The 23,438-nt window shown below is 41.3% G+C and overlaps 1 protein-coding gene across 1 annotated transcript in view; it reads left to right on the top strand.

The window, feature by feature from the left end:
- The first annotated feature begins 639 nt into the window (after positions 1 to 639).
- The window catches only part of lama5 (laminin, alpha 5), a 69,291-nt gene continuing 46,492 nt past the window's right edge, over positions 640 to 23,438 (top strand). Inside the window, exons 1-3 of the mRNA XM_030768363.1 lie at positions 640 to 983; positions 4,115 to 4,267; positions 22,803 to 22,920. Coding sequence (XP_030624223.1) covers positions 699 to 983; positions 4,115 to 4,267; positions 22,803 to 22,920 — 556 coding nt within the window. The 5' untranslated portion in view covers positions 640 to 698. The remainder of the gene's footprint in view (positions 984 to 4,114; positions 4,268 to 22,802; positions 22,921 to 23,438) is intronic.

Genomic DNA, 23,438 nt, shown 5'->3' on the forward strand with positions numbered 1-23,438 from the left:
AAACAGAATTGTACTAATGCTTATCCTCTAGTGATCCTTTGTGTTTTCAAGAAGAAAGTTACATCTATGAAGATAAGATGCTAAACTTCAAATGAAGTACCACCTTCTTGAAGCTCATCTGTGTGTGTGTGTTTGTACTTGTTTTTCCTAACTCTGGCAGGCATATTACTGAAGGCACACTATTGTATTGAGAGATGCCTTGTCAAACTAGGGTCAAAATCATATTCCTCACTAGTGGAAAAAAAAAACACGTATGTGCCTTTTTAAGATATTGTTGTTACTGGCAAAGCTAAAATGTGACAGTCTGCATTGGTTAGGGGTAAGGTTTGTGTTAGGTTGTTATACTGTACTTTTGTTAAAATGGAGAGAGAGAGAGAGAGAGAGAGAGCCTTTCATTTGGTTTCCCACATCTCGAGGCAGGATTACACACGCGCTGCAGTGCCCTCTTCAGCTGCAGAGAGCGAGAGGGAGAGAGAAAGAGAGAGAGAGAGAGAGAGATACCTACTGGAGCGAGCACAGACAACATTGGTTTCATTGCACTTGGAAAAGGAAAGGAACTAACGTCTCTCCTCTGGCGGGTCAGCGTTCAGTTCTCTCTCATGTCCCTCTATAGTTTAGCAACTCCTTCTAGATAAGTGCGGTGATTTTTCATTTGCCGTTTTTTACGGTGAAAAAAGAGCTCCAAAGCACAGGTGAAGATGGCGAGGAGTTCATGCAAAAGCACTGTACTTCTCGTTGGTGGCAGAATGATACGTGAGATTCTACTAATATTCATGGCTGTTTGCTGTGTTTTGGCGCAAGAGTTGCCAACTAACGGAGTGAACGGATTTAGTCTGCACCCACCTTACTTCAACCTAGCAGAAGGGACAAAAATTACGGCGACAGCAACCTGTGGGGAGGACGAGAATGGCCGAGCAATTCAAGACCTATACTGTAAACTGGTAGGGGGACCAGTGTCAGGAGACCCGAGCCAAACCATTCAGGTACATTTGTGTGCTGAGAGTTCGTCTCCGAATCATTTTAGATTTTCGTTGTGTAGGCTATATCGAAAATCATCGGTTAAACATATTTCAGTGGCGGTGTTAGTTTGGGTATAAAAATAGACTTTCGTATTGTCAAATCAATGCTGGACATTAAAATGTATTCATCACCGATATCTGTTTATTTGTATAATTATATAATTTAATATGTCAGTTGACAACTGACACAAAGAAAATACACTCGTGAACTAATGAACTATAGCCTACTGAAGTCGTGTTTCTTGGCTTTCTTTTGCAATTCTGTCTTTTCCCTGGCGATTAAGTGTTTTAATTGGATCAGACTGATCTATTTCTCTCGTCTTCGGGATATTTTTATATGACATGTAATCTCTGTTTCGACCTGGCACAAAGGCCTTGGCTCGTTTCCGAAAACACAGCCAGCCACAGGTGTATTGAGGGTTAGCCGAGGCATGTTTCAATACCTGGTGCATGGACTGGTTTAGAAATCACCTGTCCACTCTGAGTTGAGACTCGGTATTATCCTGCTTAAACCCTTCGTGAAGGAGAAAAACTTAATATATGCTGTCTTCCAGAGCGTTTCCCACCGGCACTACTCTACATGTTTGCAAGTTTGTGAAATAGGTAAACATTGTAAATACTGTGTGCGAGCTTCAAACCGTATTTCTGTTGGGATTCTTGCCTCTCAGGAATTTGTGGCATTCTCTTGGCACATGGGACCTTGAGAAAGAATATGGGAGTGTCTCGTGGAACGGTCAGCTGCAGGGGTTACGGTCCGAACATCAAAGAATTATGCAAATATGTGTTGACCTGCGTCGCACTCAGAATGCACCCCTGTGGCTGCGTTCTCACGACTCATTCTAAATTGCTCGACGGCTCAGATGTCCAGCCGCTAACGGACAAGTCGGCTGTGATGTCCTACTGCTCAGTGAAATCAATAATGCTGTGCTCCCATTGAATTTTGGAAAAAAAAAAAAAAAACAACCACAAAAAAAACCCCCCACCCCAAATCTTAAAGCCTTTTGAACTCAGTTCAGCTTTTTTTTTCCCAACAAAATAATAACAATAAAATCTAAGGATCTGCTTCTCCGTTTTTAACTATGATTCACAGGGGTGAAATATGAACTTACAAAAGTGAGTTCTATATCTGACTTTTTCGAGGCGTTTAACTGACATGCTGCTCTTGCGTTCTAGAATGAAAAAGGAATTACACTTCTCCCAGACACAAGTCAATGTTTGTAAATCGGTGGCAGAGCTACTGTTGTGTTAATTATTTAGCGTTAAATCTCATACAGTTCATGTGTGAACTTTGAGATATTTGCAGTATGGCATTTTAGGACTAATAGCATAACAAAATAACCAAACTGATTTCACTCATGCATGCGAAAGTATCCTTTTAATATGCTACAAAATATGGAAGAAATTCTGGTAGCATCAGACCACATAATTTCACAGTCACCTGGAGAAGCCAGAAGAGGTGATGTTCCCCCATGTTGTACATAGAGAATTGTTGCCAAAAGAAAAGAAAATGTATTACATTTTACAACAGAGAATCTGGATGGACTTGGACTATTTACAGTTTCATCTGTGCAGTTTGTATAAGTGTTGAAAGATGACTTTAATATGCCACTCCCACATACAGCCTCCGTACTTCAGTCTGTGCTCTATCTCCTCTCAGGTCTGAGCACTTCTGTGGCTTATCCTAAATTCAAAGCATTCAGGGTCAAAGGGGTGAAAGCTGAATGACTTTGTCAGTCATTATTTGGTGTTTTCAGTCTTTCTGCTCTATCAAAATTCGCTAAAAAAGTTTCACTGATTGTTTGAAGGCTTTGGGTCATTCAGGGCAAATTCACTGGTGTTCATTTAAATCTGAGAGTATTTATATTGCCTGAAACTGATCCATTGTCAGACAATATAAACACCGTCAGACTTCACTGAATGAAGGTCAATTAGTTGTTTATCATTGTTCTTATTAGAAGAATGTTGATGGAGGATCGTTTAAATGCATTTCTTAATCCTAATAAATGGAATTATACAGACCCACACTCTTACTCTTAGGTGCTTGTCATAAATGGGCTGTGGTTTGTTTGTAGAAAGGATCACTTATGCTCGCAAATGTTAGATGAGACATAAAACAGGATTATATTTTTCATGCTAATTTGTACATTGCAAGAGAGGTCATAAATATGTGTGGTGATGGACAAATTTAAGAATTGTTCTGTGAAGAGTACTAAAAGAAACTCATAGAGATGCATGTATTTTTAGAGAATGGAACTATCAAACATAACTATTTGTTTAACTGACAGTTCAAAACTGAATGGAGTTATAATTTCTCAGCTTAGTGTGAACTGCTTTCCTTTCTCTTAAAAGCAGTGAAGAGACATTGTGTTTGTTTCAAGTCCACAGTGACAGCACCAACTGAGGGAGGAGAGAGAGAGAGAGAGAGAGGGAGAGAGAGAGAGAGGGAGAGAGAGAGGGAGAGAAAGAGAGAGAGAGAGAGAGAGAAAGAGAGAGAGAGACACTCGAGCCCTTGAACCCTCGAGCGGTTCGGTTGAGATTTCTCTTTCAGCCTTCTAATTTTGTGTGAATTGATCTTTTACAACAGACGTTGTTTAGTCTAAAAGAGACTAAAAAGCTCCTAGTTAACTGAAGCACTTTCTTTAACTTTATTTATGTTGTGCCAGAGATGGGAAAGAATTAGCAGAAAAAGGAACAATTATTGTAAACAATGCATAAAGTTGTTAAATTCTTTTAAAACTCTGAGATTGTATCAACACAGATAGTCAGTTCTACTGCATAATGTTTATTAATTAACGAATGATTCAGATGCATAAAAATGAATTTATTGCAAATGGCATGTTCAGTTTTGGACACATGATATTGACATAGAGATCAAACCAACGTGTAAACAAGCTGGTTGTATGGTAAAACTCTGAGGCCAGTTGTCAGAACTAAACCTTTTTGAGGTTTCATAATGATAAAATTTCCTTGCTTAGTAACTTGTTTTGAAAGGGTAAAATGCAGATTACATGTAGATGTAATGTTTGAGCCTTATCAACCCACTGACATATCTTGTGTGTATGTGTGTGTGTGTGTCTGCGTGTGTTTATTCACAGGGTCAGTACTGTGATATCTGCACTGCTGGAGACAGTAACAGAGCTCACCCCATCAGTAATGCCATAGATGGGACAGAGAGGTGGTGGCAGAGCCCGCCCCTTTCCCGCAGTGCAGAATACAATGAGGTCAACGTCACTCTGGACCTTGGACAGGTCAGTCTGCTTGTCAATCAAAACAGTCACTCACTCTACAATGTCAACATCTCTGTGTTTGCAACTCCCCCTCTTTTCCCTCTTATTCTTCTTTTCCATTTCCTCTGTCTTTTTACCTACTCTCAGCATCTCTCTCTCTCTCTCTCTCTCTGTCTCTCTGTCTCTCTCTCTGTCTTTCTTCCTTATCTGGTTACGATTGTTATCCCGCTATCTGATACCACAAACCCTTAAACATTTTTGACACACACCTGAGTATCAAATTTTCATGGGTGGACTTAGAGCACAATGCGATATATTCATAAATTCATAGACTTGAAACACATACTCCAATTCATAGGCACAGTCTGCACAGTTACTTTTCTTCCCTTGACAATTCACTGACAATTCACTGACAATTCACTGACAATTCACTGACAGTTCACTCAGAATATGGGCTGTGACAAGCAAGCTCTGTATCATAACCAGAGACTGTTAATGTGGAATCAGTAAACATTGCAACAGTGATCAATTCATTTGTGAATATTATTTTTGCTAATGGAGCAACTTCAAGTAATTTAGCTCCATGAGAATAGTTCATTACTTATTAACACTCAGGGGTGGTTCTCAGAGCTGTCCGCGTGTCTGTAGATGAGGAAACCGAACTGAACTGATTGGCATAATAAGAATTAGCCAGTGTCTGAGGATTCATTGAGTCATTGAGTAAGCCTTGTGAGGAAAACCTGTATATTTTAGCTAAGCAAGAGGTATACCAGAATGTTAAGGAGGTCTTAGCTTCTACCCATGCTCTTCATAGTTTCCCTAGCTTGTATATCCTTTAACTTCAAACACAAAGCCTATGGCTCCTCTTATGTAAACAGAACAGTCAGAGAGAAGAGGGGGGGGTTGCTTTTGTTTTGGGGTGTACTGGTTCTCTTTGACATTGTGCAACACACCTGCCACTAAGAGCTTGTTTCCTGTTACCTTACAGAGAAAGATCATTCCCTTTTTTTTTTCTGAACGAGCTTATTTTGACAGAGCCTATGGGCATGCATTTGAGGAAGTTGCCTTCTTTTTATCTTTTCATAGCTGAGTGGAAATACCATCACCACTTCAAAGAGCAGTGATTTTAGATTAAATAGAATGATGTTATTATTATGTTAGATTACATTTGAAGTCACCGAACACTCGGTTGAAATCAAGCGGAGAAATACTGTATTACCAAGTAACTTTGAGAGCATTGGATCCTAACTGAAAACGCAGCCAAGCTGTCTTAAGAAATATAATCAGCCTGTTAGGACCATAACTCATTCTCTTTCTCATCACATCACTGTTGTTTAATGCTAGATGTCTGTGGTAGTCTGAATAGGTTTTGCGCACTTCTGTAGGATTTTTGTTTGTTGTTATTTGGCTAGCGGTAGCAGATGTACCTGGGGAAGGAGCAGTAAATAAGTGGAATTTTATGTCCAAGGTCACATTGTTAGTTAAGTCTCTTATTTGTTTTTCTTCTTTGAGAGGTTTTCCCAAAACATTTGTTTCCCGTTTATAACAGTGCTACCTCATTTCTGGGTCATAGTTGAAGTAATGGTGATTTTGTGTGTATCACTCCCCCATTGGGAGTAACCATCAGCTGAAAAGAGCAAACTTCAATGTCTTTCTCTCTTGCTCTCTCTCTCTCTCTCTCTCTCTCTCTCTCTCTCTCTTCTCTCTGTCCTGAATAGGTCCACTGAGCTGTGACTGGCTTTGTGTAAAGCAGAGCTTGTTAAAACATGGGTAGCGTTACCTGGGCAGGGGACAGGAGAGGATAGGAGATGAGAACAGGAATTTAACTCTAGCTTAGAAGAGTTCATGCTTTCCAGGTTGGCTTTACTCAGATATCTGTCAGACATACCTGTCAGCAGTTCAGCTTTCAGAGGGGGAGGGGCGTGTATGTCTCGTACATTTGGGTGCGAATCTCTCTCTCTCTCTCTCTCTCTCTCTCCCTGTGTGTGTGTGTTAGAAGCAATGGGGTCCCCCTGCAACTTCTCAGAGGGGTAGAAAGAGATTGGAATTTCAGTTAACCAGATCTCTGCCCCAGCCTGCTTAGAGACCATGCCCAATTACCTTCTCACCACCACAATCTCTTTACCCCTTACAACCCCCCCCCACCCCACCACCACTACCCCACCCCCAACATTACTGCAGACATCACAGCAAGGTTTCTTTTTTTCCTCTGGAGGAACATTCAGAGGCTGCTCTGCCGTGATTTCTTTTCATGCTTTAGGCACTGCATTTTATAAAGCATTCACCTGCTGCTGTAAAGATGGTACAGATAACACACACACACAAACGTACGCGCGCACACGCTCACACACACACACACACACACACACACACACACACACACACACTACATTTGAATGTGTTGAAGAGGATCCTGTGTTTATGCTTGCTGCAGTCTCTCATATTAAAAGAGCTTACTTTTAAGTGGGAGAAAAAGCTCATTATATTCACTTATTACTTCCTTGTTGTCTAAGTGCAATTTATTTTTGTTTGTGTGGCTGTGTGTGACTCTGTGGGTGTTCTCTTCATGTCTCATTTGTCCCTCAGGGTACATTAGACTGAGTTTACATCAGAGATTAAAGAGAATGTCTCTCATTGTTTCTGCTGTCTCTCTCTCTCTCTCTCTCTCTCTCTCTCTCTCTCTCTCTCTCTCTCTCTCTCTCTCTCTCTGGATTAAATGTACTCTCAGTATTTAGCTCCAGGCTAAAAGCTGACTTGTAGAGTTTTGTTGGATTTATGCCTTTGCTCTCTGAGCTTCTGAATTTGTTATTTTTTCCCTTGGCCTTTAATCAACCTGTAATCATCTCTCAGGAAGAGGCAGTGCATGATCCGCCCCTGCAGGATGTGAACCGAATTGTAACACACTCACGAGATTACGCACAACATTAGGACAAGAACTGGGGCTTATGTGGAAGATTCTTTTGTTATGGCACAATTTACATACAACACAGTTTATTACTTTCTTTATCACTTCATTTTTCTCTTTCTCTCCCTCTCTCCCTGTATATGTGTGAGTGTGTATGTATGTGTGAGAGGGAGAGAGAGGCAAGCCACGTACCCTTTCTGGATGTTGTTAAAGTGCCCCCATTGTGTACGATGTGAGTGGGTAGGCACATTGCCAGTTTTTGGGCACTATAAGGAACTGCAGTGTTTCCTGTCATTGATAGAAACTTTGTTTTTGTAAATGACTCCATCTTTTGCCCTCTAAACTCACAGTCATGTGTTACTCTCCCTCACTGCCTGTATGTCTACCTTTTTTCTCTTCTGTACTGGATAGTATTTCATTCTTTACTCAGATCTGTGCTTACACCTGCCAAGCTGCTCGTGTCTGTAAGCAGGGGCCATCAAGTTTGCTCCGTCTCTCTCTCTCTCTCTCTCTCTCTCTCTCTCTCTCTCTCTCTCTCTCTCTCTCTCTCTCTCATAGTGCTTGAGGGGCAGGTGTGTGTTATGGATTGTTAGTGCTTGATAATACTTGATAATTATTCCCACAGATGTGTATCACTTAATTTATGGAACAGGTTTATTTTGATACTTTATTTTCTTTTCTCTTCTCTTCTCTTCTCTTCTCTTCTCTTCTCTTCTCTTCTCTTCTCTTCTCTTCTCTTCTCTTCTCTCTCTCTCTCTCTCTCTCTCTCTCTCTCATAGTGCTAATGATGTGGGTTGAATCAGTTTGACGTGTGTCTCTTACTCTCAGGTATAGGCCCTGTCTAGATGAGGCTGTCCAAATCTGAAACAGACAGTCATCCAAACAGTCATACACAGCAAATGTTTTAATGTTGTCAACCTCTGTGTGTGTTCTTTACGAGTGAAGTGCGTGTTTATGTGTGTGTGTGTGTGTGTTTGTCTGTATGTAGTTTTAAGATGATCGACAGTTACATATAATGACGTCATCACGGTCGCCATACTGTCTTAGGTATGATCTCTCTCTTCCCTGTGTGTGGCCTACATACCTGGGCCAACAATGCACCCATTGTGTCATACCTGTATAAGTCTCTTTTGCTTTTCCCTGTCTTCCCTCACCCTTCTCTGTCTTTCCCTTTGCCTGCATGTCTGTCTCTCCATGAAAAAAATATGTTTTGTTTTATCATTTTTGACCTTTCCCAAAATCGTATGTCTCCTTTCCTTCTCCCTTTATTTCGTTGTCTGGTGTAGGCAAAGGAGAGGAGTTCTTAGCTGTGTCAACACTTTTAGAGAGTCTCCGTGTCTCTGTGTTCTCTTGTTCTCGTTCTCTGTTTCACTCCCTCTCTCTCTCTTTCGTTCTCTGTCTCTCACTATCTCTCTCTTGTTCTCTCTCTTTCTCTTGCATGACTCAGTCATCCCCCTACCCTCTCTCTGTTTAAACTAAAACTGTCTTGTTAGTGTCCTTCCCTTCCCATCACCACACACACACACACACACACACACACACACACACACACACACACACACATTCACATCAACCCTCTCTGCTCCTCTCTGTCTTTCATAATGTTTACTGAGCAGAAAAATGGGGCCTGTTAGCAGGAGACAGTGAGGAGTGAAAGACAGAGAGAGAGAGAAAGAGTGAGAGAGAGTTATGGAAACAGGGCTGAGAGACGGAGGCACCTAGTAGAGGGAAAGGGAGTGAAAGAGCTCAGTGTAAGTGAATGAGGAGGAGGTAATGGGGAGGAAAAGTTATGAAGCTGCATATTTCACCTGAACTTCACAACACTGGCCTTTTAATTGAACAGAACTAACCCATAAACTCAGAATGTGCCCGGTCTGTTCACAGCCACCAGCTGGTACATTTAAATAGAAACTGTTGCTTAAGGAACACTCAAGATATTAAATCAACCTAGGATAGAAGCATTACTTCATAAAAAATCCAGTGTAGAAGAGAGGCTGGTTTTGGACTTTGAGTGTGAACTGCTCACCTGGCACGCTCACCAGAATGGAATTTGGCTGCACTGGTCAAGCAGAAAGAAAAAAGAAAAAAGAAAAAAAAAAAGAAAGATAGAAAGAAAGAAAAGAATGCATCCTCTGACTTGTCACATCTACGTTATGAAGAAATGTTCCTCTCACAGTTCTCTCACTCCTTCAGTCAGTGTCATATATGTTTGTGGGCAGTGAAAAAACATACACACTTCTGCTGCAAGGGTACACTGCTGCAGTTGATGGAAGGGCTTGATGAAGAGGAAATTAAAACCATACAACTGCTGTTTGTGAAAGAAGACAATTTTGCAGGACTTGAGCCTTCCACAAGGAGGATTGTATGCTGTGGGCTTTTTTTTTTCTTTCTCTTTTTTTTTTTAGGTGATGGTATCGGGTTGTTATCTGGGTTTTTTTTTAAGCATGAACGATTAAGAATCAGTAGGGATCTGACCCCAGAGGTCAAAAAAGGGCCCATGGAGTGAGACTGCAGTCAACCTGGAGTATTGACTGCTTTAGGGAAGACCACTCTTCTCCTCAGCCTGCCTGCTGGGCATTCCTTTGAAACCCTCAGTTAACAGCACCAAAAACACACATCTCCACCAATGGGCCGTGCTGGAAAGAGAGACAGAGAGAGACAGAGAAAGGGCAGAAAGAAAGAAATCCAACCAGGACAATCTTTCAGATCTTGTTATTTATTAAACTCACTAAACCTAGAATTGACTGTTCTGTATGACTGAACTGCTCCATGAATGGAAAATGTGGAATCTGGAAACTTCTGTTAATGTGTGCGCATAAGCATATAAACATTTGAGATTTGAGCTCTTTATAGATCTGATATTTATCAGCCTTTTTCCACCCATGCTTGTGGTGTGACATTACATTTAGGATCACTGCTTTCTTGGATGACTTTATATTTTTCAGTTCTTATTTCAAGAGATTCAAGAGATTCAGGGCCTCTGTTCTTGCCCTCCTCTCACACCCATAGCGTCCAGACTGGGAGGTGTCAGAGGATGCTGCACCATTGGTCTGCTCCATTACCCCTGAGTACATTCAGTCTACTGAGAAAATAAACAGGATCTACATTATGAACAATTACTAGACCACAGTCGTTAACCCTTCCACCTTAATCTATGCTCCATAGAGACAGAAAAAGAGAGGGGAGGGAGACAGAGAGAGAGAGAGAGAGAAGGAAGTTTCTGTATTTTCACAAAGTAGCTGCAACCTTGTAAAAATATTCATTAGTACTAGTACACTGTGCACTGTCTGAATTTAGAGCTGTCAATCCCTGACAGTCCAAACTAATCAATTCCGATCCGACCCTCATTGGGATAAGCTAGTCTACACCTTACTGTTTTTGTACACAGGTGTGCCTCTGTCCAGTGACTGACTATTGACTGACATTGGACAGGATGTTGTATGTTTGCTTAAACATTGCATTGTGTTATGAAAGCATCATGTTTGCTCAGTGTCTCTGGGTACAGGTGTGGGTCACAGTGTCTAACGTGACTGTCTGCGTTGATTATGCAGCTGCTCAAATGGATAGTGTGTGTGTGTGTGAGAGAGAGAGAAAGAGAGGGAGAGAGAGAGAGAGAGAGAGAGATACAGAGGACTTGCTCTAGCTCCTCTATTTCAGGTATGTATTAAGTCTGCAGGCTGATTTTGTGCATTCCTGTGCCTTTGAAATCCTACTGCTCTTAAAATCATTTACTAGTCCAGGCCAACCCCAGTCCTGAGGGCCCACTGTCCTGCATGTCTTTGTTCTAACTCTTCACCGTCACAGTTGATTGAGCTAATCAAGGGCTTAATGATTAGTTGATCAGTGGAATAATGTGTGTTTTGTTTCAACTCAAGACTAACACACCTTATTCTATTGATCAACTAATCGTTAAGCCCTTGATTAGCTCTATCAACTGTGATAATGAAGAGTTAAAAGAAAGACATGCAGGACAGCTGGCCCTCAGGACTGGGATTGAGAATGCCTGTAGTAGTCCGATCAGTTTCTCATTAACATTTTCTTTTCAATTTTCTTTTCCTCCCCATCGTAGAATTCGAGAACATTTATCTCATTCTGGCGACTGCTGACCTTCGCCTTCGGTAGTTCTCAATGACCCTTTCTCTTCCTTTTTTTCCCTCCCTCGTTACTTTTTTCCTCTCTTAAACACAACAGTCTTATCACATTTATGACCGCGGCTGCTGTGGGTCATTGGAAGGTTTCGCCCACTCCCTATACAAATATTGGGCTTCTACTTCAATTGAATTTTTTCAAAGAAAAAAGAAGGGGAAAAAAGAAGAATGACCCTCCAACAGAAAGAGTGAAACTGTTTAAACTTTCAGAAGTCCAGGGAGAGGGAGTATACTGATAACTGTGGGTTCCAAATGAAAGAAGACAGATGGGAGACAATTAGAGGAATGTGATAGAGGTACAGTGTAATTGAGAGAGTTGATATGAGTTTAGAATGGAGGTAGTGGAGGTAGTACAGAGTGGAACATTGCTTAGGTCTGTTTCTGCCTTATATCTATCTATCTATCTATCTATCTATCTATCTATCTATCTATCTATCTATCTATCTATCTATCTATCTATCTATCTATCTATCTATCTATCTATCTATCTATCTATCTTTTTGGTACTTCCTGGTTGAAGGTATATGGGACTCGTTCTTGTTTATTAGTGGTTCTGAAATGCTTCATTTACTTCAGACAAGGATATGGTACATCTGGTTGACCAGCAGGTCTGTAGTATATCTAGTAGATATGAAAGAAATAATTGGTCACTTTGGAATTTGAGCTGAAGAGAGCTGAAGTGCCTCAGGGAGAGAGAGAGAGAGAGAGAGGGATAAAGAAGAAGGGGTTTTCCAACAAATATTCGAAGAAACTCACTCCACAGAGTACCTGTTGAAGCATGTTTGTCGTTGGAGAAATTCTCTTGTTCTCTGAGGGAGAGAGGAGGTGCCTCCAAGCCCCCACTGAAAAAAAACCCCTAGCGTCCTCTCTCTTTCTTTGAGCTCTCTTTCAAAGCTTCCGGAGGGATAGCGTTAAAACCGAAGAGAGTTGTGGTGATTTGTTTTGTGGTGGTGGTTTAACTGTGTGAACAGAGTGACTGCACACTGAGTATATTAGGGTTGATAATCCCTTTTCAACAGTCCACAGATTACACAAACAAACCCGTTACAGAATGGTCATAATAACCAGGGTGACTCAAGAGTCGCTATTCAGCAGAATGAAACAATCTACCATTTTGCCTGTTAGTCCAATTAAAAATCAGATTACGCTGAATGTTTGTCTGAGTCTGAATTGGTTTATTTTACACATAATCTGATCTGGAAGATCTAATCTTTGTAGCATGTTTGGTAAGTTTCACAGCTTTTTTAGAAGTTCAGGAAACACTGAGCTTGTCTGTTCTCGGCCTGGAGACATATTCCCACTTAAACTGAGTTGAAATGCTAAGGTGGCATTTTGAATTTTGTCTCAGTTTTCTCTCAACCAAATCTTTTTAGCTAAGAATCTGCTTTGAGTCACCCTCTCTGGCCACATGAGGATTTGGAATTTTTGGGAGCTCTCCCCAGACTTGGCATTTGCATGAGATGGAATTATTATGAAGTTATGCTAAGAATAGCAGAATGCTTATGAGTTCCGTCCTTGCACAACGACTTCATTCTACAGACAGAACGCACAACTGAGAATCTGAGATCAGAGTCTGATGTCTCGTCGCCTATTACTCATCATAATTCATGACCAAATCTATCAGCTCTTTCATGAAATGTCAAAGACCATCTTGTATGGTTAAATTCAGATGAGTAAGTATGATCATCCATGCATATAAATAGAAATGAATCCAGTAATCACATACACATGTATGCGCCTCTCATACACACATATGCAGCCCTTTCCCCACACACACCCTCATTCTCTCTCTGTTTTGTAATTATGTTTTACATTAGAAGTAGTGTTTCAAAGTTCAGGGTTTGGGAGAGCTGTAAAAGACAAGGAGAGAGTGTAAGAAAAAGGTCTGGCCATGTTAATGTGGGGGTAAATGTTTGTTTTTAATGGGTCAACACTAGCTGTTGTTTGAGTATCTCTCCCTCCCTTCATTCTGTCAGTGGTTAATTGGTCAAAGAGGAAAAGAAGGGTGTGTGTGTGTGTGTGTGTGTGTGTGTGTGAGAGAGAGAGAGAGACAGAGAGAGAGAGTCTTTGGTTAAGGGAGTATTTGTGATGAGGGGGTGTAAATACCATTTTTGAATTCTTAGCCTAAAGGGGTCATTTCACTAAGTCTCTCCCAGGCTCTAGGCCATGTTTGGTAAGCAAGATGTAGACCTCTGATCCTGGAACTTTCCTAAGACTCATCTCCTTTGGAAAAAAGAAGATTGCTTGTAGTTAATCAGTATATTTTTTGTGACTTATTGCTGACATGCATCCTAGAGTCATGCACGCAAATATATTAAGCCTTGCTGCCTGACTGTTCACCTGTTACATATCTAACACCATCTTTTTTCAATGCACCTCGTGTTTCTAAACACTCAACTTTCTTCTTCAAAGAGTGCTGTTTACATACAGAAATTTGTCTTGTAACATGAGTACATGATCTGACATCCACATTTGACATTCACATGTAGTTTGGCGTTTGGGAAGAAGTATTCGAACAGATTTCAGAAAAAGCCAGATATGAGAACTAGACTCAGGTCTTCTTCCATGTAAACGGATTAACTTTGGAAAAAGATGTGATGGAGATGGATGACCAGGCAGGCAAATAGACGTTTAGCCATTCTAAGGGTCATAAAACCCCCACAGGACACAGAGAGAGGAGGGGGTGGAGGGAATTCGCTTTGTCCCCTGACATGGCCAACTGGGGTCAGAAAAAATGCCACAACTGCTTATCCCTATCAAACAGGCATGTTTATGGTCAGTTCAGCAATTATAGTTCAATAGTAAAAGTCTGATATCAGTTACTGAATGGGAAAAAAGTGGATATGATTGAAATTCTGAGAATACAGTTGACTAATAGCCAAATGCTAACATTGGTCCTTTTTAGAGTAAATGAAGTAGTTCTGCAGATTGTTCACCCAGGAGCTATGCGCACTCACACACACACACACACACACACACACACACACACACACACACACACACACACACAAACATACACGCATACACACGCTCAGTTAGTGAAGGATGCTTGCGGATTTAGTGGAGTAATGCAGAGTGTGTTTGTTTGAAAGGTGAATAGATTTATATGGAAGGAGCTCAGGATTTTATTTACTAGGCAGATAGAGACACTGTACATGGTTCACTGCTGTGTACTTCAGTGCAGTGTGGAGTAATGCCTTACAGACTGCGGTCTGTGGGTTGTAGTAAATCACAGCTGACACTGGCCAGGCCTAGGGTGATATTATATGGTTTCCTGTACTCATCCGTTATGATAACCATGGTTTCAGTAGCACTAATTCAATCAAAATTTTCACAAGCATTTCAGTTGCTGCTGTTTGAGGAGAAGGCTTTTGCTTGTCTCAAAACACTGTAGAAAGAGAATAGTTGAGTCTCTCTAGAAACAGAATGGTGGTGTGGTCACTAGAATTGCTTCAAATTTGTTATAGAGATGTAATTCTTGGGCAAAGTCAAAGCTGCTACTATTGAGAAACTTTATGTGACCCAGGGTACACCACGTCCTCATAAATCAGGTTTTTGTCTAACGTGTTACGTTGGACCAGTTTATCTACTTCATATGGTCAAAGCCCTCAATTAACTTCACTAACTTCACTTCACTACTCACATGTTGTGTTGAGCGCTCACAGATGGACAGAGCGTTTTCCCACAGAGGTGTAACTGTGTCCACACGACATTAGCTTAACTCTAGGTGTGTTTTATTGTTCTCAGAGGAAGGTTTCCTTTGCTGTCAGCATGCGCTTGATTCATGAATCGTCTGCAGATTCCCATAGGGATTCCTAAACCTTTCTGGTTACCCGGTCAAAAAGGCACTGAGCCTCTCTTGCTGGTCTCTTTTCATTAGGAAGGTTTAACAATGCATTGTTAGTATGTGTCTGTGTGAATGTAATTTATACAGGTTCACTGGTGAGATTGAATTCACTCCCTTTACCCCAGTTCCTTCAGCTGAGGACACCGATTCCTCTCTGTGTGAGAAAAGAAAAGCCAATGTATTGTAGCAAAACAAATCCCACATGTATTTGACCAGTGCATTCAAAGATTGTTATGATTTTCCTTTGATATATTGGATATTTTCATCTGATATATTGGATATTTTCATTTTGTATTTGTGAATGAATTTCTGTTGGCTCTGAGGTTTTTCAGTGTAGTCCCTATAGGGGAAGTCAGTTTGAACTGATTAGAACAGACATTTCTTGCGAGTAGTGTAGTGTGTTGTATGGAGCTGCTCCAGCTGTTTTTCTGAATGTGTGTGTGTGTGTCTGTGTGTGTGTGTCTGTGTTGGTGTGTTTGTCATTGTGCCAAGTGTTGGTGTGCATGGCAGTGTCAGGGAGTTTGACGGACTATAAGAGCATCCGGTACTGTTACAGCACTATGTGTTTGAAGCTACTTGAGGGAGGCCAGACTTTAAGGAGGATTTTTTTTTGGATTGGGACTGAAATCTGACAGCTGGTAGTATCTGCTCCTCCTCTGGTGTGCTGAGCTTGACAGAGAGGCACGTTTTAAGAGATATTCATCACTTCTGGCACTGTCGCCTGTCTGGAGAAGTTCCTCCTCTGCTTTTCCTCTCTCTATCTTTTTTTCTCTCTTTTATTCTCTGTCTCATCTCACACTCTGTCTGTGTCTCTGTCACTTTGTCTCAGCTACACCATACCTTTCTGACTCTCTGGTCTCTCCCACAATATTTTTCTGTGTGTGTTTATGTTATGTCTGGCCTGATAAAGGAGCAGTAAACAGATAAAGGAGAGATGACATTCTGCTGAGTCCGTGGCAGAACCTGTCAGGAGTTTTGACATGAAATGATTAGCTGCCCTGTTAATGTTCTCTTCAAGGTTGCACCAGGTACTGTGTCCCGATTGGCTGTGTCTGTTTTTGGTTTCTGGTGGCTTGAGTTCTCAGTAGCACCTGGACACAAACACACACACACACATACGCATACACACACACACATATGCACACAAACACAACTCTGTAAGAGAACAGATGGAGAGAAAGAGACAGATAAGGCTCTCCAACAAGGATGTCTCGTTAGCAGAGTCTGGACAACATCTGGAGTGCAGAAAACACCCACAGAACTTTCCCAGACTGACAGAATATACAGAAACATGCTACAACATGGAGATGGATACCCCTTCTTAGAAAAATATGTTAAATATTTATTTTTCGAAATTATGTAATATTTAGTGTCAATAGGTAATTTTTTTGGAAAGACAGAGCGAGAGGCAGTGATACTCTGCCGTCGCACCTCTGAAATCCAAAATACTACGAGTAGTTCTACAAACATACTATGAGAAACTGAAGCATAGTTGAAAAGTAAAGGAAGGGGGATGATGGGTAGATTTTTGGGTGAAGGTGAGTAGAGGTTAAGAGGGTTGCTATTTCCCAGTTGACAGGAACATTTTAAGACATGGTGCTAATTCCACCTGGAATTTGCAAATCCCTCTATTCAAATCCCATGTCCCTGGACAAATCAATTCTCACAGTCCTGACCCAGGAATCTGGAGGGCCACTTTATAACCGGTGCTTATGAAGACCTGTAATTAGTGTGGCCCTTTAGGAAGAGGAGCGGTATCAGTGATATTAAGGACACCTTATTAGGGAAAAGGAGAGGGTAGAGGTACTCCTGGCATTCAGAACAGGTGTGAACACATAAACCTCCCCCAAATCACCACACACACGCACACGCACACACACACACACACACACACACACACACACACACACACACACACACACACACATTCGAACCCCCTCTTCATCCCCTAGGCCTGAGATCACCAGTACCCCCTCCTCATTGCATACCTGACTTGTCAAACACATGCCCCTCCATCCCCCCCCCCCCCCCCCCCCCCTCAGGAAATGGAACAACACTATACATGTCATGAGGTCGCGCCCTCCTCTCCACAACTTGAAGACAGATTCATCTTCCGGACATTCCAACATAAATACACCATAATGTAATCTGTCACATACATGTGTGTTTTTTACAGTCTATGACAATGCATGTCTGGATATGCCCTACAAATGAGTGTTTTTTGTCTTTGTAAGCCAGTGGTGGTTTAGATATGGTAAAGGAACAAAAAGCATGTGTTGTGTGGATCTAGATGTTTCTTACGAACTTGGAACTGAGAGGAGAAAGAGAGAGAGTTTGTGAAAAACATTTAAAACATTGAGCAGGAGCTCTCTGGTATTTTTGTAATGCAGGTGAAGAATTGAGACATGTTCTTACTGTGAGCTGTAACAGCCTGTGATTATGGTTGTGGTTTAATCTTTGGGGAACTGTCTAGTGTTTTGTTTGCTAAGATAAAGTGTGCGTGGTTGAGCAGTGTATTCTTCTATCCTTTCTTTTTGTGTGTTGTATATATGTGTGATTTTGTATGTTTGTGGGTGCGGGTGTGGGTGTATATGTGGGTGTGTGTATAGTGACAATCTGGGATTCTGACTGTGAATTAGTGATTAATTAGTTGTCACTTTTGTGAATGGAGAGGCACCTACACTGGATGGAGCTCATCTGTGACTGCTACATCAGGATACCAAGACAACAAATCTGCACCAAACCCTAAGAAAACCTCTCTCTCTTTCTCTCTCTTTCTCTCTCTTTCTCTCTTTCACCTTCTTCTTCTCTCCCCACTTAGTCAAGACCAAACATGTCTCTTAAACTTGTTTAAGGGTCCTCCACCTCAAATTGCAGTCTGCTTATATTGCACACAATATATAGATTTTTTTCTCCTTTATAGAGATTTGTGAATGCATAATTTGCTTCAGCAAATTGAGTTCAACTCACCCCACTTACTGAATGTTGTAACTGTAAAATTTACTTCCGGAGAGAATATGGAGATTTTAACAATTTTTCCATTCAGTATTGCTCTCCAGATTAACACAGATTATCAGACAGGTAGAGAGTATGGCAAAGCAAAAAACAACCATCTCTGGGAGTAGCAGTGATCATTTTTTAAATTCAGATCCTTCAACCCACAACCACCCTGTCCTCCTCTCTCTGGGGTGCAGCAGCTGTATCTGAGGCCTTAGATTTCTAAAGCAGGGTATAACACACACACACACACACACGAAGTCGGACAGATGGATGGATTTCACAGCCATGTCCTGTGACACTGGGACAGATGGACTGATGGACACAGCTGTAACGACATCTCCCGTTTCTTTGGTGATCCTTCCACGCTCCATTTAGGCATTCCATTATTCCGGACCTTTGCACCCCGGCCTTGGCGGGTGACTGTCGAGGATTGGTCCGGAGTGTTTCGAGAAAAAAAAAAATGCCTGTGGAAAATCGTTGATGCCTCAGGATAAGCTGTCAGACCCCAGGATGTGAAGGAGAGAAAGAGGGAAAGAGAAAGAAAGAGAGAGAGGGGAGAGGTTAACACAGGGGTGGTGGGAGTGTAGCCCTTCATTCACTACTCAACATATGTCAGGGAGGACAGTGTTCAGACATGTTCTTGTCTTAAGCTTATCTTCAGAAATTTCTCCTGCCCTCTCAGTGGCTCCTACATGCACTATGGACAAACTCTACTGCCGTTTAGGAAACAGAATTTGAATTATTACAGTATTAAAGTACCGTATGTGTGTAATGATACAGCGTATACCTCACTGAAGCTCAGTGTTTTAGTGAGGAAAAGTGGTTCCTTATGATGAAGAATGGCTTTGATTAGGTCAGTCACAGGGTAGGTTCTATAGCCCAATCCACACCTTAAAACAGGAGTAATAAGTTGGAGTCTACTATTAAATGTATAATTAGTTAAGTCATTTTAAGTATCTGTATTTATCTCAAAATTTAGTTCACAAACTCCATGAAAGTTTCGATGAGTCAAGCTTGTTTCAAATGAATGTTGCTATATTTAATGAAGAAAAATGCTGCTCTGCTCTGAATTACATGATTCAGCAACTCAACATTCGATCAAGAATTGTAGTTTAATCTTAAAAGCGAAGTAGTTGGGTTATCAGTTTTTAATGTCTTTATCTGTAGTGGCTGTCACTTTTTTTTTTTGTCAAGACTGTTGTGTGTCTTTCCCACCCTTGTGAGTCCCTTTGCTTGGTTGTTAAGGTAACCGTGAAGATGAGAACAAATGAAGCATAGGGTAATTCCATTCTTTCTCTCAGGCACCTGGTGACTGTCCCATCTCGTCCTGTCCTGTCGTCGGCATTCCCGATCTGTGTCGCGCGGCTAGGCTTTTTCCAGACCCATCTCTTTGGTTACCTCAGGAATGCAGAGTTAACTCAGGAATTCTGAGCAATCAGTAGCCCTTAGGGGGCTTGTTACTGGACTGGAAATTTGCTGGATGGCATTTCAAAAAGCATTTTCCTAGAGGGTGAAAGAAATGCGAGCTGTAGAGTCATGGATGTTTAAACAGAAAGGGTTTTTTTTGTTGTTTCAATATTTCTTTTCCTTTGCAAAAGTATTTTTTCAGGTCAAGTTGCTTTATGAAAAGCCACTACGATGAAAACGTTATGACTGAAATCTTGAGGATTCTTTCCTCTGTCTGCGGGTAACTAAGTGAGAGAGAGAAAAGTGTGTGATTCTGACTGGAAGGATTAAAGGCTTAGATATGAAAGGTGGAGGTAACTTCATACCCCGTTAGAACTTTAAAATGCAGTAAAATCAGTCTAGAGCATGAAAATCCTATACCCCCACCTGTTCCTCTATACCACTGTCCAGAGAGACAGAGAGAAAGAGGAGGGAGTGTGAGAGAGAAAGAGGGAGAGAAAATAAATGCGATGTGCCGTCTCTGGGCTTTGATCGAACGATGAATCATGTCCAGCTGTTCATCTCAGTATTCTTACATTTTCCTTGACATGGAGAAAAAGTGAACAGAGAATCTCTGTAGCGTTTTTGAGCTTGTGAATGGAAAGATGGAGAGTGTGCGAATACAGTGCAGTAATTCTCCCTTTCCATGCTGTGATGGAGAGATTTTTGTTGTTCGGTCCGCTGTAATAGGACAAGTCAGTGTTGGAAACATTCCAGTCATGGAAGTCTTTGTGTTCTAGAATGAGGCACCCATGTACTGTGGTGCCTCTCTCTCCCCTAGCAAGTGTGGCTGCTGTCCGTTGCCATAGAAACCATGCTTTGATTGATGGTCCCTGGGCCCCATTCAGTGTGCTTGACCTGTAAGACCCGGTAATCCATAAATACTAAGGTGCGGCCTGTTGGAGTAAATTTACTTATTGCTGTCTCTCATCTCTTTCGCACACATGGACTTTTTCCCTCTTCAGGACTTGCACTCAGCTCAACTTTACAAGGTCATACTGTATGACCTAGTAGAGTAAAGTATTGATATTGGAATTAATTTATATATGACACATATGTACACATGAAACACAGGTATGTTTGAACTCAAACGTTGATGATCAGACAACTAAACCTTATTCATCTTGTTAAAAAAATACACTTTTTCAAAAATGCACTTTTTTAAAATTTGTTTTCTTTCCACTACCTTTTTTTTTTTTTTTTAATTTTAATTCAGTAGAGCAATAAAGAAAACGGGAGAAATGGATACTGCGGCCATGCCTGGCATTCTTAGGCGTGAAATGGAAATGGCATGTCGTAGTACTTTAACTCTCTGAGGTGCATACAGACTTACTCTCACTCACGCTCCCACATGCAGGGACCTGAGGGGCTTTACCTCTTTACTTTTAACACTCGCTGGCGGTCACAAACTCGAGGTCTGACTGGATAACAGAAAAAAAGACTGACGGAGCCCTTGTTCAAAGCTCTACTTCTTTCTCTCCCCTCACCCTCCACCCCTTTTCCAAATCTTCCACAGATGTGTCTTTGTTATATCTATCTGTGGCTTTGTTCTGTCAATCTGTGAAGAGGCTCAGACTGACGAAATCTTGGCCTTGACATTCCCAGAGTGTTCCCTTGTGGTTGTCCCAGTTGTGGTGGTTGGTTTTACTGGGGTTGGGGGGGGGGTGTCTGCTAAAGGGCAAAGAGGTTGGTTTTGGAGGGAAAAAAAGTCTATACTGTTGTCAGTGTTACTGACAGAAGAGCTCAGACAGGAAGTAGATGACTATCTGAGTATTAAGTCCTAAGCTGCCTAGGGGAAGATGAATTTACAGAGGGCTTAGATGAAGAATGCTTGAAAATTTTTTATACAGTGCATTATCTGAGATTATGTATACAGGATTACCCTATAGGGCTTGGCTTTTGTTGACACTTTGACAAGTACGACGAAGTAAATAATGTCAGCAAACATTACGGGCACAGGGAGTTTTGGCGTGTGTAATAATTCATTACAGTGAATTGCACATTTATGCACTGAATCTTGTCTTTGCCATGCACAGAACTCTCCTCTCGGGACCATGAGAAGGTTTGTCATGAAAATGTGTTTGTCTGAGAAGAAGAGATAGTGATCAGGAGGAATTTGGGGGATTTGTCCTGTTTGAGTCAGGTGGTAATTCTGACTGAAAGAAAGCAGATTGTACGAGCCCATGAGAGACAGACCAGACACCTCACACTATTAACCCAATGACTTTTGGATTACACAAGCTAGAGATATCATCAGTGAACAGTAACCATGTGAAAATGTGAGAACTAAAGAATTCCATGGCTTCTGCAAAACACAGTTCATCAAACGGCAATTATGGATGCGTCTCAAACAAAGGACTGATGGACTAGCAGACTAGAGCGCATTCATCATTTCCTCTGAAGTGTGTGTGTGTGTATGTGTGTGTGTGTGTCATCAGAGTGTAATCTGACCATAGCTTTTTCTCAGAGTGTGATGTCATGGCCCCACCAAAATGACATCATTCCCATTTTTCCTTCTCTTTGTTCTGGGATGGTGTGATCATAGTCGTTTAATGGAACAATGATATAAGGAAAGTGTCCCAAGCTCTCAGCACAGGGTCTATTTCTGCATTTCTTGTTGTCAGCATCAGATTCAGAATCACCTTTATTCACTGTGACACAATACAGGCACCATGAATTTTACTTGGTGTTCACTGTGTGTTTCACAAAACACACAATAAATACAATACAGTGTTTAATACAACAGTGCATACAAGATGTCCAATATGCTGTACAACACTATACTTTGGACAGAGAGAGTACAGCTGTTCTGTCTGGACAAGACCCTCACCATAGGGCTTGATTCATAATAATGCAAAACTCAATTACCTCAACCCTGTCCCAAGAGTCACTTTGGCCTAATTTGTCTCAATTAGTTTAACTGGACAATGTCAAACAGTGTCACACAGCTATTCTGACACAATCCCCAGGATATGTAAGGATGATGGATTTAATGTGTGTGTGTGTGTGTGTGTGTGTGTGTGTTTGCACACGTGTGGGTGCACACGCACACACTGGTTTTTCTCCAACCATAATTTTCATGCCTTACAACTTCATGCCATGTTCAGCATGTTCCAGATGATGTATTCTATATTTCCTATTTAGAGTTTGGATTAATTGTGTAAAAACATTCATTGTAATAATTTTTCCTCTTCTTTCTGTTCCCATCAGCTCTTCCACGTAGCCTACGTTCTTATCAAGTTTGCCAACTCTCCACGGCCGGACCTTTGGGTGCTGGAGCGCTCTGTGGACTTTGGAAGGACCTATCAGCCCTGGCAGTTCTTTGCCTGTGAGTAGAGCATTGAGGTGGCCACACACACACATCTTTTACCATAGTGCAGTAATACTGTCTGCTTCATCCGCTCACCAGGTCAGCACAGACAGTATCACAGCTAACAAGGTCCTTTCAGCGATAAAGTCTTCGTTAAATCACTAAATCGAAGCTGTTAATATACTCGCCATGCACTTTCACCCACACTGAATTAGACCCAATGAGAAACACAGAGGTGTGACGTTGCTTTTTGACAGCTCTGAAGTAGAAATTGAAATGCACGTACCGAAGGATTTTCGGATGTATTTGACTTTTTCTTATTTCTGCAGTCCGTGTTTTGTGTTTGAGTTATGATTCTGTATTCTGTGTTTCTGGAAGGTAAAGATTTAGTTTTAGAGGCAGACAAAAGAAAAGTGTGTCTGTCTTAGTTTCACACATCATGCCTGAATGGACAGAGAACAGGAGAGTCAGTGCAGAACACTGACAAGCCATCATGCTATTTGCTCTGTGAAAGAAAGAAAAGAAAAGAATATCAG

Source organism: Chanos chanos, chromosome 3 (assembly GCF_902362185.1).
Source record: "Chanos chanos chromosome 3, fChaCha1.1, whole genome shotgun sequence".
Classification (NCBI taxonomy): Eukaryota; Metazoa; Chordata; class Actinopteri; order Gonorynchiformes; family Chanidae; genus Chanos; species Chanos chanos.